This window comes from Parambassis ranga, chromosome 3 (genome assembly GCF_900634625.1).
Source record: "Parambassis ranga chromosome 3, fParRan2.1, whole genome shotgun sequence".
Taxonomy (NCBI): domain Eukaryota; kingdom Metazoa; phylum Chordata; class Actinopteri; family Ambassidae; genus Parambassis; species Parambassis ranga.
In genome coordinates, this window is record NC_041024.1 from 8,623,120 (window position 1) to 8,640,477 (window position 17,358).

Here is a 17,358-nt window from a genome sequence, read left to right on the forward strand (position 1 = left end):
CCAGGAACCAATAAAGTTTCCAGTGTCTGGCCTAATAACCTTCCTACTGGATTTTATACCATCTACCTAACATGTTTATCTCTTGTAAACAATGCTGCTGTTGCTGCCAAGACACCAAATAAATTAAAGTCAAATGCTGGTGCTCACACCTGTATATCATGAAGAGTAATGATGGTGCTTAGAATAAGCTCCTTGTCATTACTTGAGCTTTTCTTGCTATTTTTTTTTTGCAGAATTGTTTTATCTATTTGCATCATATTACCCTTGTGTTTGTTTTGTACCTTTTATCCATCTCTAGCAACTGATGGCAATCAGAAATGAGGCCCTGGACATTCAGCTTAAGGTATTTGAGGAGCACAAAGAGGAGGATATGATGGAGTTCTCTCATAGGTTGGAAGACATCAAGAGTGAACTGGAATATCCTTCTCATTATAAACAGAAACTTCAAGTTCTAATTCAGTCTGTTTCTTTTATAAAAATAGCAAATATAGACTTTAGTATTGCTTATTGTATATTATAATAAGTATAATAATATTATAAGTCAATTATTCGAGCAACAAAAACACTAGTACTTAAAGTGGTGTCAATTTTTTTTAGCAATGTTGATTTCCTTGACTCCTTGCACTGATGCAGGGGATGTTTTCAGTATTGTGCAGAGCATGGTAAAGGACAGCAGTGCAGAGCCCTATTTCCTCTCTATACTGCAGCACCTGATGCTTATACGCAATGACCACTTGGTCAGGTAAATATCAGCAGCACACACACGCACACATACATATTCATAATGTAAATGTCTTTTTTTTTCTTCCCACTTCATGCTCTTTATATGATTCATTTTCTGCTTCCTTTATCTATCCACAGTTATCATGACCTAGACTCTCTATACATTTCCTTTAATTGGCTCTATTACTCAGCTTGTCTTTATAGACTAGGGAACTTTGCCTCAGTTAGAAGTATGGGGTATTACAACGTAAGGTCTCTATGATAACGAGGATGACTTGCAGTATTTGGTCAGTGTTTTAATATCATATTTTATCTAGAATCTAGATGCAGCCACATGCAAAGGTCTGAGCTCTTTTGAATGCTGTTAATGATGCACACTGGTGAAGAGCTTGTGATATGTGGGGGTCTAACTCCTTCAGGCTTAAACCCTTGCGATGACATTGGCTAACAAAGAGAATGCTTTCTCTTTCATCTCCAAGCCATCTACAGCATCCATGGCTCCAGAGCATTTCTCATCTCCTATTAATGGTACTTTTCAAAGGCTTATTTTATGTTGGTTCTCTCACAGTTGGGTGTGACTTAAACCTTTGCTTGATCAAAAGACGGAGCTTTTATCTGAAGAATATGAAATGCAACACCTGCAGTTTTCTTTTACCCAAAATCAACACCTCTCTGGCACTTTGCTCTGGCTGTGCCTGATTAATTTCCCTTATCTGAAATGTTAACACAAGTACTTTTATGACTGCTACCATTAGAGCCATATGTTTGAAGAACATTTGCAACAGTGTAAGAATAGCTAATGTATTCACAAAGACACATATTACTGCCCCTTGTGTTCAATAAAAATGTCTAGACTACACAATATTTTTTATTTATCTTCTTACCGTTGACCTGTTGAACCACACAGCTTGCAGGAGGAGTTGTATGCTTCATGCAAAAAATTCAATATTTGAAATTATCTTCTATTCTCTACACTCGACTGCAGAAACTATTATTCACTTGACCATTCGATAAACCCTCCTTCAAAAACTGATTAATGGCGGTCCCATATAGCTTAGATTCTAAGCTATATAGGTACTACATATGGGTAGAAGCTAATAAGGTGCTACAAGCTTGTCAAGCCTTTGATTATTTACATATTGAGGTATTGTGTATATATACATATCATATGTATCCTGGTAAGACGGATACTCTGAATATACAGAGTTTGGTAATGACTGTGGCACATTGGGACTAAGATTGTGATTGACTGGTGTACTTTGTAATAGTAATTGCAATAGTAATTGTATTGGTGTCACAGAATAATAAATAGAAGCCTGTTGCTTGATGGGTAACATGCATTTAGATCATCATTCCATCATGCACTACATCTTCAAAAGCGTATACAGGGTGTGCCTTATCAGATCTAGTCTCAAAATTGTTTTTGGAGGAAGTAGAAGCTAATGTCCCAGATTAATCACTGTTTGTAAGTATCAAAGTATCAGTTAATGATTTGGTGTGGAAGGGATTAAGACTCTCAGCTGCACTGTTGTAAGATAATGAACAGATCAAACAGACACTTTAACTTGCTGTAGCTCTGTGGCTCACATTCTTGTGTGTCATTTGTTGCATTATGTTTCCTTGTGTTTATTGAGGATTGACCTTAATTATTCTGAGATCAAGGTGTCAATGAAACTATATGCAATTAGCTGCAGTTACTTTGCAATACCTTATAAGTTGATATGTGCTCTCTGTTCAGTATCATCAAAAGAGTACTTACACTAAGGTGTAAGTGGTGAATAAAAGGCTGTTTAGTGATTTTAGTGATGATTGTTTAAGTAGACCAAAAGAGCTTATCTAACATTAGCATGCACATTACATTATGCTAATGCTCCAAAAATCAATGCAGTTAAGCTTTACTAATTAACTTTGTTTTTTCTTCATAACTTCCTTTTTCCTCCCATATCTGACTTCTAGGCCCCAGTACTTTAAGATCATCGAAGAATGTGTTTCTCAAATTGTCCTTCACCGTAGTGGCACTGACCCTGACTTCAGTTACCGCAAGCGCCTCGATGTTGACTTCAGCCACCTCTTAGGCAAGTCATATGTTTCTGGGAGTTCATTCATATTACAGCCTTTTCAATAGAGTGTTGATAATTAATTTACTGCACTTTTTTTTATTTCAGAGGTGTGTGTGGATAAAGCTCGATTAGATGAGTATGAACAAAGATCTTCAGAACTGGCAGAAAAGGCAAGTAACTTCACCGCACATTTCTTTTATTACAAAACATAGCATGAAGGCATTTCTGCTAATATGTTATATTAAAATAAAACATAACCTAAAGCAAACATAACATGATAATTCATTTGGGTTTGCTTAAAAATAATACACAAGGGATGTCCTGATCAGGTTTTTTTGCCCTCGAGTCCGAGTCCAAATCATTTGATTTTGAGTATCTGCCGATACCGAGTCCCGATCCGATACTTTTAGGCTTCTCTACAAAGGCAAATAGCAAGTGACTCATTGCAGTCATTTGTGCAATCCTGCACCTTTGCGCCAAATAAATGATACTGCAATGACTTTGCCTGTTATTGCAAGCAAAACGTGTATGTGTGTACAGTACAAGACACAGAGCCCCCCCCTCCACAGGAGGCATTAACTTTGACAGCCCTAATAAATATATATCCGAGTCCTGATCGGGAGGTAACGTCCGATTCCAATCGAGTCTGAAATCACGTTATTGGGCCCGATTTCCGATCACGTGATTGGATCGGGACATCCCTAACAACAACCATTAGTTAGCCCAAAATTGAGCATTGCAGAATATGACATCTTTGTTTTGGACTAATAATCAGACTGACCTAAAAATGCTTAAATGTTATTGTGAGTGTTGTTTTTTTCTTACTTTTAATAATATTCAAAAATAAAATTTTACAGTCTGCTGCACATTTTGATGAGTGAAGGTGAAGCAAAGGGACTGCATTACACACACAGCGATGATTGTATAATACTTGATGTCAAATGGACTGACTGACTCACTTTAATGTGAGTCAGTAAATGAGTATAATCAAGGTGAATTTGTTTATTCATTTTATCAAATATTACACTGCCAGATGTGTGTATAGACTATTTATTATATCCTTGTTCTGTGGATTCATAATTAAATAATGATTGTGTGATTAATCTTAAAACATGTTTCTGTCTTTAGTTTGATGAGGAATTTCTAAGCAGACAGGAGGCACAGGCTCAGATGGTGAAGTGTGAAGAAAAAATAGCTGAACTCCAAGCAGAGCTACAGGCCTTCAGGTCCCAGGTATATGACCTGCAATGTATATTTTTATGTTTTATGTGAGAAAACACTGGGTTACATAACCCTCCAAATCTAGCAAAGAATTACATATTTTTTTACTTTTCATTATGATATGTTCTTCTAATTTTTGGGTGCAAAATGGGAATGGGGGTGGGGGTTTTATTCACTGGAGCCTGCTGTTTGGTTTGACATGGAGGCTGCTCTACTGGCTAGCTGACACTAAGTCTAATGAGAACACTGACCAGTCCTCCATGTTGGCCATTTCTAATTCTCTGATCTCTATCCCATAACAGGAAATTGTTCTAAAAGCAATTTATTCTGACAACCCCTTCAGCCTCACTTCTGGGGCTCTCTAAAACCCTGCACCCCCACTAACTCTCTAGAGAGTTTCTTCCTCACCCTGGCACTGCAAGATAACTACACACTCAGAAAGGGGAAGAGAACTCCTTTTTTATTTTCCCGATAATTTTTCAATTTGAGAGAGCAAACACAGAATGAATACTCAAATAGTACCTTCAAATGGCGATGGTACATTTAACCAGTGCGGGTACACACACACACAGAGTCCTTTTGGCTTTGTACATCTTTGTCTATGTTTGTGTCAGTCTTACTCTCAGGGACACACTGACATACACACTTGTTAATTCAGGAAAGGTGTTCTTCCCTGTAGAGGCAGTGGCAGAATAAGGGCCCAGAGCTGACCTTATAGTGTGTGTCTTTAATCTAAAACTGGTACATGGATCAATAAGCCATTTGCTCTCTATGATACAATTTAAAAAGCTTGTAGGCCCGGTTATAACATTTGATTTTTAGCTTTGGAAAAAACAAATAATTGTGGGTGTATTCTGAACAGAATCCAGACCGTTTATGAGCATTTGGCCTTTGCTGAATGGCTGAGAGAACACGCCTTCATTATCCATAGCAGTGATATCAGCCAGTAAAGTATACTACAAATCCAATAGTTCTGCTTCCATTTGTTTTTCTGTCAAATGTCATTTTTTCTTTAGATCTAGTGATGTGTGAAAACACAGTTTTATAAATGTGTTTAATTTTGGTTTTAAAGTTGGAGTTGAGTTTTTATGGCACAAGGCCTTAAGCTGCAGACTTTGGGAGTTGGTGACTGATATTTGATAATGATCAACATCATCTTTGTCTTATGCATATTGCTTCAAGGCAGCTCTTCATCCTGGGTATTTAATTGGCAATGCTTTTCTTGCAAAATCATTTCTTTAATTTTAGAATACCGTTTGCTTTGCTGCAATTAGGGAAACTTCAGCTGTCATCTTTAGCCAAAGAAAAATCTTTTGTTTGGAAAAGTCTTATATACATTTGCATAAATCTGTTTCCAGTTTGGAGCTGTACCGTTGGGTATGACCTCTCCTCATGTGGGACAGGCATTATCTTCATCAGCCTTACCAACTGGGCCCTCAACCCCTGTTCCCCCACCTGGGGTGCCTCCTCCCCCACCTCCACCTCCACCGCCTCCCTTACCTGGGTGTCCTGCTGCACCCCCTCCACCTGGATTGCCTCCTCCATTTGGTGCCCCACCACCACCTCCTCTAGGATTTGGGGGTGGACTGGGCTCCCCAACCCAACACACACTGCCTTATGGCCTCAGGCCTAAGAAGGAATTCAAGCCAGAGATCTCCATGAAGCGCCTCAACTGGTCCAAGGTAAGACCAAGGGAGAAAACAAGTCAGTACAATGCAGTAAAATTAATACGTTACTGTCAAAAAATATATAGATTTTGTATTGATTGACATATATTTTAAAGGAAGAATTTCCCTCTTAGCTGCTGTACAGAAACTTTTAGGTCAAAAACATTAAATGTAGGCCAGTTATCTAGAAAGGCTGCCCCTTTCTCTGCTCCCTACTGTATTTTGTCCTGATGCTTATTGGCAGCAATGTAACAGTACAGATGTTTTTCAAAAAAAATAAACAACAACTTACCTACCTTTGTGCCAAGTTAGTAATAATTGAAAATAGCAGATGATCAGGTGCTATTGTCAGAGCAGCCTGTGTGGTACCACTACAGATGTTGCTGTCCACAGAGAAATATTAGTTCACACACAAGTGATGTTAGTTTGTGATTTGATTAATAATTTAATCTTGGCTTTACATCAGCACAGATGTTTAGTAAATGAAACCTTATGTTAGAAATTTCACGTACCTTTTAGTAGGATACGAAGGGGACCTGCACAGCTGTAGGAGATCCCACATATGGTTCTTAAGTTTGAAAGGAAATCAAACTTCCAACTGTTGCCCACCCGCTACCTTGCAACAGCAATGCCTTGACATACTACTAGGTTGTCACTTTTGATACATAATAATTACTCTCCTGTGGTATCAAACTAGCTTACACATGTAGCAGAGTACCTTAGTGTTACCTTTTGCCTGTGACACTAATGAGACTCTAAGCCCAACATTCACTCTAGTCTGATTTTGGTCCATCAAGTCCATGGAACAGTATATTTCTTGCTCTAAATTTCCCTTTCAATGTAAAAATGGTGCTCTCCTTGACATCAAGATTAGTGGTAACCATTTGTCCATTTTAAAAAAACACAACATGCCTTACTGGACTGTGAATTACATTGAAACCTTTACTTGTAAATGATGCTGTACTAATACTTTACTGTATGTTAATGGTAGAAGCACAAGAATAATGAAACGTTAAATGGATATCTGTTTTCAGATTCGTCCCCAGGAAATGTCTGAGAATAGTTTCTGGGTGCTTGCTGATGAGGACCAGTATGCAAAGCCAGAATTGCTCAGCAGAGTTGCTCATACTTTCGGCTCCCAAAGAACAGGTTAGGCTCTTTTTTTTTTTTTTTTTTTTTTTTCACTTATTGATTTAGTATCAATTGACCAAGCTTCTGTACTTGTCTCCTAAAAGGCTTTAGATGGCATTGACATACAGACATTTTTACAGACATTTGTGTGAATTATGTAGTTTAAATTATGTTGGCTATTTAGAGCAACTTGTTCCCCTTTCAACTTCTACTTTCTACTTCTCATCTGTCTCATGTTCTCAGCTTTGTGGCTCATAATGGTGGCTCATAATGATACTAGGGATGGAAATGACAGTGTTTCTAGCTGAGCTAGAACGGTTGAACTCTGCTATTTTAGGTGCACGTGGTAGTCATTTGAATGCTAAATTTCAGATATACAGAGGGATCTCTGTCTATGGAGAATTGCTTCACTCTATCTGCATATGCTACTGCAGTGTCTAATGCCATTTGTTTTAATAGTTAAGTAGCTACTGGATAGCAGTCAGCAGTCCCTGCTGAATCAAGGTGTCATGGTATTTTGGACTTTTGTTGGCAAGTATGACTGGCGGTAGTGCTGCATGCACACACACTTATATTTTCACACATTAGTATGGCTAGTATTATGTGCAATATCCATGTACACAGTTGTTGGAATGATTAAATCCAGAGTAGGGAGTTAGCAAGAGATTTTGTCACATTTGCCTTCCCTGTGCTTGTGCTATTAGGCCCTTCCCTGATGATTTATTCACATGTCATGTTTTCTTTCTTGTCTTGTCACTGCCTCGGCTAGCTTACACCAAGTTGAATTATTCATCCAGGTGTTATCTACCTGTCACAACTCTATGCTGCTCCTCTTAAGGAGCACAAGACCCCCCTACACAACAGTACACCCAAGTTCCCTACCGTCAAGGTGTTGAATAATGGAGGCAGATCTAAACGGCAAGCAGGTAGACAGACAGTCAAGCAGGTGTTCTCTAGGGAGGGCAAAGAAGGATGTCCACTAGCAGACAATTGTACCTTTATGTAAGAGTAATGACCCAGAGCCTACACAAGTTCAGACAGTGAAGTGATCAAAAACACTGTCCTCATCATATGAGGAGGCACGCAATCGCAGTGCTGCTCTGCAGTGTGCTGGCTGTTTTGTTACTCCTCATGGGTAATGCATTTTAAATTTGACAAAGAAATGCATGGAATGTTTGACTAAAATCAAACCTTTCACATGATTTGAATCCCTTCTTATGGTTGTTTGCCTTCCTGTTCTTTTTTGTCCCAGTGGAGGTTGTGGTAGCAGCATGTCTGGTAGGTTACGTTGTTGTACCAAGACACTGCTGCTGCTGTGTGTCAGTTAGCGAACTTGTATGCATACGTGCATGTGGGCTTGTCTTCTTATTAACACTGCCGCGGAGCATCATGTTTCATCTCACTTAAGAGCAGCAGCATCTGGATCAGCATTAAACATTAAAAAGGACACACTGTGAAACAGTATTCACAGAGTTTTCCTCATTAAATATTTATTCATGTCTCTTGAAACTTCCTTATTCTTTTGTGATGTTTGTGCCTCTTGCTTTACCAGTATACCAACAGTGAGTTTGGATCAGGGTTATAAATGTTTTTTTATGAGACCAGCCATGTTAGCATTGCTCAAAATGTAAGAAAAACCCATTTATTTGTGTAATATTTAGGGCCTGAGTTTGTTTTTGCTAAAACAGGAAATTGCTGAATTTCTTACCTGATTTATCTAGTGTGGCCCAAACTTTTAGTCGTGAAAAGCACCCAAGCCTGAACAGATGGATGTGCTAAATTTCTGACATACTTACAGCTCCAACTACTGGCAAAAGCAATGCCAGCTTTTATATGTCGGGTTAGTCTTGTAGTCTCACTACTTCACATGCTAAGATTTTGAGGTTAGCCATTTTAGGCTAGTTGGAAAAAGAAACAATGATTTCTCTCTTAAGAGCAAGACAGATTCAGAATTTTTCAGGGACAGAATGTAAGTGTAATAGAATGATTTTGTTTACATTTGACAGCGGTGCATTGAACATTTATGCAATCTATTAAAGTCAATCCAATAGACTTTCTATACAGATTACAGAGGTTCTTTTGTTAAGTTTCACACTTTCTGTGCTTACTGTAATTTCTGCTGGTCTTACTATTAAATAACAACCCTAATGTAAGCCCATCCTTAAATGTAAAGGCCCAACTATTAATGCAATTACAACTCCAGACTCACAGTCCTATCTTTCTTCCTCAGATGTTAAAATAATGCCTGGTCTCTGATGTCACACATTGTTTTCTTTGCTGTAACATGCCTGTGGTAAAATTGTGCCTTTAATTGCTGATAAAAGAGGAGGTGGTACATAACGTGATCTTTCAGGTTGAATGTGAAAAGCAATGCCTTAAGTTAAACGATACTTATCTCACTGTTATTAAGCGATACTTATCTCACTGTTATTAATAAGTACAGCTTATAAATTAAGTATAGTTAATGATGTTACAATATCTGCCTCTGAACACAGAGCTTTAAGCTGCTCCCTCGGCACATTAGCGCTTTAATTGAAGTCTTTGTGGTAACTGTCTCATTTGCTGAGGGTAAACCTATAGAGAAAGGAGTTCGCATTGTTCTCAGAGCTTCATCAACAAATGTCAAAAGAGCAAAAGCTGGAAGTGGCATAAGCTATGGCGCTGTTGTAACTCATTTATAAATTGTTGACGGGTGCAGTTAGTTACAGAGAAAAATGAAAAAAATTTATAGTGGTTTCTCATCTTTCTTCATTGTTTTGTTGTTTTATGGTAGTTTTTATTGTAAAACATGGAATGTGGCAGTTTAGTTCAATATGATTTAAGTCAAGTTTCAAACTTTTTTTCCACAAATACAACTCATAGAAAATACTTGTGATTATTTGCAACATGGTAAAAATCACACTAACATATTACTATATATCAAAATCAGACAACAATATTATTATGTTAATGTATGAAATGAAGGCACCTGTTTAACAGTGACGGTATATTTCATTCAAATAAGGCGAGCAAGGCTCAGTCCTGTAATGTCTGAGATAATGAGACTCTCATCCTTAACTGTCACTCATTACTGAAACATTTATATGTGAAAATGTGGTCATTCTTTGTGATTTAAAAAAAAAATTCTTTTTTTGACAAAAATATATATTGAACTTTAACTTACAGTTTATAACAATTGTATTTTGTGCTGTTGAGGCATGCAATATCGCTCTCTATGGTCTGTAACCTCACCTTTTTATTCAATGCAGCGCTTTGTTGTCTCTCTTCTGATAATACAATGTCTGAGATAATGCTCACTTCAAACATCACTAACCATCTTTTCTCCTTTTTCTTGTTTGCTCTCTCTGGTTTTCTGCTTTTCTCCTCCTGCATTTGTATTCTTTAAAATTCTGCATGGCTGCACGATCTGCGCTGTTTGCTTTGGAACAGAGACAAAAGGTTAGTATTATTTATTTATTTTTCACTATAACTCATGTTTGGTCTTCTCATCGACATGCAGGACCAATTTTATTCTTTTTCTACTCATATTGTCAACAGTTTCGAGAGTAACTGCAGATCAGTACATAATTGTAAAATTGTGTTGTATGCTTCCTTCTTTCTTTTCCCCCATACATGCTTTGCAACAAATTTACCACAAATGAATCTCCTTGAAACACAGTCATGGAGTGTCTCTCACACCTTTATAATAGAAATCTAGATATTGTTAATAGAGGGGTTATATTTCCAATACATTGGGGAATGTCACATAGTCCATTTACACTTCACACTTCACACTTCACATTGAACAGTTCAAAAATAGCTTTGCATTTATTAAAATCCACAGAAAAAAATGAATGTAAAAGAAATGGAGAGGATGACTTTTTTTTACTCAGTGTGACAGAAAAGAGGGGGAAAGGAGAAAAACAAGCAAATGTACTGAGTGGACAAGCAGAGAAACCACTGACAGCTCTCAGAAGTTTCAGCAATTTCTGTGATTTCTCAGATAGCCTCTGGAGAAGCTCTTTGAGACCATCAGTGTCAATAGATGGAGATAAAAGATGTATAGAAGGGCTTTCCTGTGGGTGTTAGTGAGAAGAGAGGGTAAAAATCACAGAATATTTTAGAGACACTGGCAGGTGGGAATTGAGGGATATGAGGAAAAAGTCCCCATTTTACTGTAGCATTCATGTTTTATTGATTTTTTTCCTTTATTTTTTATTATTTTTTTTTTTTTACCAGTAGTGAGGTTACTTTGTTAGAGTCCTTCATACTTCTCATATATATTGGATTATAAACAAAAATAATATTAAAGCTGGAGTAATGCTTTTTAAGTTACATGATATGCTACCTCAAGGTTTGGATACATACACATGTTAGGATATTTGTGGCAAATTCCAAGTAAAAACCAATGTTATCCTTAATAAAATAACATAATATTTGCTGATTTGCTTTAAAGTAGTACAGAAATGTGCCCTTTAAGGCCTTTTCTTGTGTAAGGCTTCCATAATACATGTGAAGGTTAATATACTTGTCAGACTTGCATGGATATACTTTACATTCAAGGTCTGAGTTGAAGTATCTTAATTGACATCTGGGATATGCCAGCATTTTTACTCAGCATCTCTGTTTATCATGAGGGGGCAGAGAGATAGATTCGTTGCTATAGTGCTCAGAAAATGAACAGTATGAAGAAGACTGGCCTTTCCCGGGGCTTCTTTTTCGGCTAATAAATAACATCCAATTAGATGAAACCCTCAAAGATCACAAAATCTGTTTGCCATTTCTCCCCAGGATACAAACATCTGTTAATAACCATACCTCTGCTGCAATACTGCAAGATAGAGAGAGACGAAAGAAATGGAAACATTGCCAAAAAAATGCAAACGTTAAAAATTGAGAAATCAAGGAAGTTAATACTTGTTTTACCAAATCTAGAACCTTGCTCTCTCTTTTTTTGTGATTTACTTGTAAACAGAGCCTAAGAGGTGTATACAAAGGGTGTGAGTGCATTTGGCAGCAGTGTTAGATATGACATACTGTGTGTGTGCGTGCATGCAGAACTAAATCGTATAATAGGGTCCATTAGTAATCTATGATTCTGGAAAATGAAAACAAAGGAGTTTTTCAGAGCCCTTTAAGTGTATTTATCCATTCCTAATTTTGTAATATTATTGTAATGTATAACCACTTGATACATAAATAGAATGACTGAATGTAGTAATTTGATGTAGTACTATAACAAAATTATGAGATAAATCCATGCATAGATCCATACATTGTGATTTAAAAGGTGGTTATGGTGCCGTTATACTGCTCACTTATCTGGTTGGCTTTGTGTATTTTTTTCCTTTACTTTATTGGTTAATACCTTTTTAAAATTGAGTTTATTAATGGATTTGGCTTAATTAATTATTGTAAGTTTGTTTTGAATCAGTGTTAGGAAACATACATAATTAAGTCTGGCAAAGTTTGCAGTTTGGTGCATGGTTCTGCATCAAAGCTCCATAGACACTAAATATTTTAATGAGTAAATTGTTAGAAAGGAGGAAATGGTTTTGCAAAACTTGGATGAGATGCTTCACGCGTCCCCCCCCTCTTTTTTATGTCACTTATTGTAGGATTCATGCTGTTTTCAGTGGATGTCAGGCTCCTCAGATCACTATAGTCTGTTAAAGACAAAGTTAAGGAAAGACAAGCTTCTTTCCCACTGCTGCCATACTGTAAGAGATAATTAGATACTCCATTTCCATATAAATATAATGGTTTGGGAAGGAAGCATGTCTGCGTGGGTTCTGTCAGACTGCACAAGCATGGCGTATTTAGGGAGTAGCTGATGGAAATGGTGGTTGTGTGTAGGATGGGTTAGGCTTGTATGGATGGTTTAGTGGTTTAGGGAAGGTTCCCTTGTGGAGGTAAAAAACACGGTCAGAGCTGTCAACTTGTCATGACTTGTCAGACCCACATTGATGTGGTACATTAAACAGTCATGATCATTCAGATCCATGCTTCTACTCTGTCAGTCTTCACTACAATAAGCCTCACAGTACCTCTAAATTGAAACCACTTACGATATCCACACAGTGATGGTTAATAGGTCTTTCAAAATGCAAGGTGGGTGTTTTGTGTGTTTCTTTGAACAGCCGTAGCTTTGCCTGAGGACTTGGTAGGCTTTTGAATTACAGTAAAACAAAAGAAGCTAAGGAGGTTGGTGGACACCATCATAGGAATTATGAAGAGATCGTGGACTAGAGAAGGTGGGAATGAAAGGACAAAAGACAGAAGGAAAAAAAGACAGGGTGCAGTAGTAGGTGGTCTTTTATAAATCAAACGCTTGGGGCTACAGAGTCAAGTAATTCCACTCAAGAACTTAATATCATCTTAGTTACACCTAAGAACCTAAAAAAAAAAGAAATCTAGCAATGTATTATAACGAGGAGGCATATAGAGCCCTGTTGTCCTCACTGTGGGTGGGAGATTAAATTACTTAAAAGCCTGTAAATTTAGTTTTAAAGTTGTATGTTGAGAGAGCTGCAGGAAGTCCATCTTCTGCTCTTTATGAGTTAGCATTGCTCATGACTGGCATATACCGTGTCTGTTCTCATCAAATGGACTTTTTCTTCTGAGTGTCTCTGTTTCACTCAGGCTTGTCGTTTCTCCTTTTTTTTCTGGGTCTCTTTATGCTTTTTGCTTTGACATTTTCAAGAACACCATTAGTTCTATAATGACTTTTCGTGGCGCTGCAGAAAATTTGTGCCATTATGAGAGATCTCATCAAATGCATAATCATTAAAGGCTCTTTTCATTGTTGTTAAAAGGTAAGGTCTAGTCACATAATACACACAGGATGGCTTTTTTTTCTGCATCTGGTTCACTATGTTTTTATATATCTTAAAATGTACACATAATCAACCACATTCTGTTAGGAAATAAGATACAATAAAATTGGCTCCTGTGTGCCGTACTTCTTCTGGACCTACACACCAATTAACTGAACCTGTGACAGTGTCCTGAAATGCTTGAAAATGTCACAAGTTTTCCCACAAACACATCCACACTCATTGTCCCCAGTAGCTCTTTGTTTCCCTGTCCTTTTTTTGTGTGGTTTACCTTCTTATGTTCATTCTTCTGCTTTCCTTTCCTTTTCCTTTCCATTGTTATTTTTTTTTCTCGTGCGTCAGTTTCTCAGGCATCAACACTTCAATTTAGTCCCAATTTGTATTTTTATGTTCTCATATCACCAAAGTAATGGGCGGGCTCGTTAAAAACGTATTTGCTTTTGCGACTTTATTTTTCTGAGATGATTTTTCATCCACACATGTCGCTTTGTGTATGTGGAGTAGGGGAGGTGGTGAAGGGGTGGGTGCGGGATTTGTTTGCCACAGCAAAGGGAGGAAAAAATAGCAAATGACTTCAGAGGTGAATGATTTAGAGTGTCATCAATCCTTTGAATGACTTGGGAAATGTTAGGGTGGGCTTAACAACTGTTCAGATCAGACTGCTGTCACAGTGAAATGAAATGGAGATAATAATGCTTCATACCTAAAATGACAGAGTAGTCAGAAAATACTCATTTTTAGCACCCACATACACACATATTAAGAGGGCATTGGTAGGTCTTCAAGAGGCCTTTAGAGGGCAGTACTCCACTGAGAATAGAGATGCTGGTTAAATACATCCCTACAGTCCAGTACACCCTGATTAACAGAGCCTTCTAATCAATTATGTATCTTTTGATGTAGTGTCAGTAACTTCACATCTGGTTTTTAAATCTGCAGACTTTTGTGTTCTTTTATGTTCGCGTTTGTGAGGAGCAGCTGACGGATATGTGGTAGACATTGATTGATGCTCATACAGGAACAGCTTCCTGCTATATTCACTAATATAGCAGGAATAGAGAGCAGAGAAAAACCTAATGAAGTCTGTTAATTTGCTGCTATCAGAATGAAAGTCTCAGACTAATTATGGCCCTGGGTCATCTACTCTGGATCACAGGGAGAGGTGGCCCTGCATGGTTCACTTTGATTAGCTCACTCACAACACAGCTCCTCACTTCATTACTCTGATCTTCCTCTCTGTATCACACTCACTGGTACTCGCATAGCTGCAGCTCTGGTCGGGGAGTAGGGGAACTAGTCTGTGTGCAAACACACCAGTCAAACTGTCATCTTACTTTTATTCAGGATGGTGGAGTGTATGCATCGATACGGTAGAGAGGGAAAGGTGAGAGCAGGTATGCATAGTCCTAGTGACCACTGGACATCCATCTGATGTCTCTTGTGATTTCCGTCAGGCTGAAAGTTCAGAACTTAGCAGGATCTCAACCACACCGTGAGTCAACAGTCAAACTGTACAGCTGGTTTGACTGTTCGTCTCCCCTCTGTTGACTGTAGAGTTGACAGATGTGTTGGAATGGTGGATTTGTTCACTTGCTGCAGACAGCCCCCCTCCTGTGCATCAGATGTCTCATAGTGGATTTTGCTTCTGGCAATGGTATAGTGTGTGTGTGTGTAGTGTAGTGTAGTTTACACACTGAATTGTGAGTCCTCCTGAATTATCCTTGCTACAAAAACGACCTTAATAGCTGTGATTTAAACTTTACCTGCATGACTGCCTTGATTAGCTATTGGAAACAACACTGTGATTTAATTACCCTTTGAAGACTGCTAGCCTCTCAACTTTCCCCTCACTGTGGATCAGCCACTTTCTCTAGAGGAGACAATGGTGTCATCGTATCATGCCATAAATAATGAAGCATCATCAAGACTAAAGTTCATGTTGGAAATAGAAGTGAATCAAATAAACCAAATAAGTACATATACATTTTTGGTCCCTCGCATGTCTCACATCTGTATCAGCTTCTTATTTACCTTGGACTTCAGTATTCATTGATTTATTTGACATTTGTGTTTTTGTGAGCTTTTTGTGTGTGCGAAAAAGCAGCCCATTTCCACTAAGACCTTTGCTTTGATTAGAAATCCAACCTTGTAAGATGAAGTGGTGGTGGTGTGAATATAAAGGACTGGGGGGAAAGGAGGAAGAGATTTCTGTGCGGTTGTGCGTGTGTGTATGGTGTGTGGGGGGAGGGGTTTGAGGTGTTACTTGCTTGTCTCTGAGGCCTGCCTGTCATGTACAGCATCAGTCATGCTCTTTCACAGCAGTTTTATTTCATCCAACACTCCCTTTAGTGCTTTGATGGCACAATTCACTGATACTGCCTCGTGGGAAGGGCTGCTTTTTGGGAAGTGTATGTGTGTGCAGTGTTACACATTGTCATATTTTTGTCAAGTGCCTTTAAACTGTGGCAGATATTGGGTCAAAACTAGTCAGTAGAATTATTACAAGTGAGAAAAGCTCTTTTAAATTTCTTTGTATCCTCATCTGTCTCCTAACTAAATAATTTTTTGTCTTTTCAAGGAGAAAAAATGGATGCTTCTCCTTGTATACCCTGTGATGTTTTTGACATGATCAGAAATTAAAGTTTTTTTGGTTTGTAAGAATAATGCAGAATGGATTTTCTATAAATGCAGGAGAAAAGAAAAAGAGACAGCCCTTCATCTTTGCTCTGTTTTCATACTTATCTCTCCTCTGACTTTGTCCACGGTCCCGACATCAAGTTGACATTTATCACAGGCTTCCATGAAGAGGCTTTAACTTACTTAGATGGTAGATGGCTTGTGCTATGTGTCTGCGGTGGCAGAATAGAGCATGCCTTTCAACTGAGACTGTTTTCCCAGTGTTCGTGCCTGTCTCTTATGTGCTGCACGTTCCTCTCCTCTCCCTTGTGAATGAGTCCTAATCTCAGCTTCAGATCTCAACTGTTTTTCTAGGCAATGGCTGTTTGTAACTTACATTTTTCTGTTCTATTCTGTCTGCCCAAATTCTTTTTTCAGCTTTTTATTACTGTAGCAGTGCGTCATCTTTTCACACCAATTAATGCTGTTAAATCTGCTTGTCATTAGATCCTAAAATATCTTTGTATGCTCATATCTTTCTATGTCCCTGCTTTTGCTATAACCTGTGATGTGATGTGGACTTCCTACTGCTCTGCTCTCCCAAGTGTATCCTTATCTTTTCCACTTCCTGGGTGATAGCGCAATCTGATAACTACAACTGTCGCCACTCCCTCTGATTGATTAAACAGTGACCTGTGACCCCCTGCGGGACATTTTAATTGGCTGATGTATAATGAGTAGGCTTCCCTGAAGAAGAGCTGTTTTAAGGCCAGAGAGGATGAGGAGGTGAAGTTAGAAGGGGGCAATCTAATTAGCTGATTTAACTGATAACACCTGCTGTGGCCTGGTGAGAGTATATGTGTGTGAGTGTCTGGGTGTAATGCGATTTTTATCTTATCACTTTCTCTTATTCGATAGAGATGGATGTAGCCCTGGTAGTATTATGTGTAGATGATTCATGGATTGCATGAACTAGCTAACTACATTTCTATGTGCTGAAACAAGATGCTTAATGCATTGTTGCTGGGTGTTTAGTGTGTGTGTGTGTAATAGAGAGAATCACTGTGTGTAATAAATTAGATTCTGTTATGAGTTATGATGAGTAGATCAAAGCAACATCTTAAT

General features: G+C 38.1%; 1 protein-coding gene across 1 annotated transcript in view; it reads left to right on the forward strand.

The window, feature by feature from the left end:
* LOC114433767 (protein diaphanous homolog 3-like) overlaps nucleotides 1–17,358 on the forward strand; it is a 114,939-nt gene that overhangs the window by 24,611 nt on the left and 72,970 nt on the right. Inside the window, exons 11-17 of the mRNA XM_028402434.1 lie at nucleotides 299–417; nucleotides 626–742; nucleotides 2,680–2,798; nucleotides 2,889–2,953; nucleotides 3,912–4,016; nucleotides 5,363–5,686; nucleotides 6,706–6,820. Of these exons, the coding sequence (XP_028258235.1) occupies nucleotides 299–417; nucleotides 626–742; nucleotides 2,680–2,798; nucleotides 2,889–2,953; nucleotides 3,912–4,016; nucleotides 5,363–5,686; nucleotides 6,706–6,820 (964 nt within the window). The remainder of the gene's footprint in view (nucleotides 1–298; nucleotides 418–625; nucleotides 743–2,679; nucleotides 2,799–2,888; nucleotides 2,954–3,911; nucleotides 4,017–5,362; nucleotides 5,687–6,705; nucleotides 6,821–17,358) is intronic.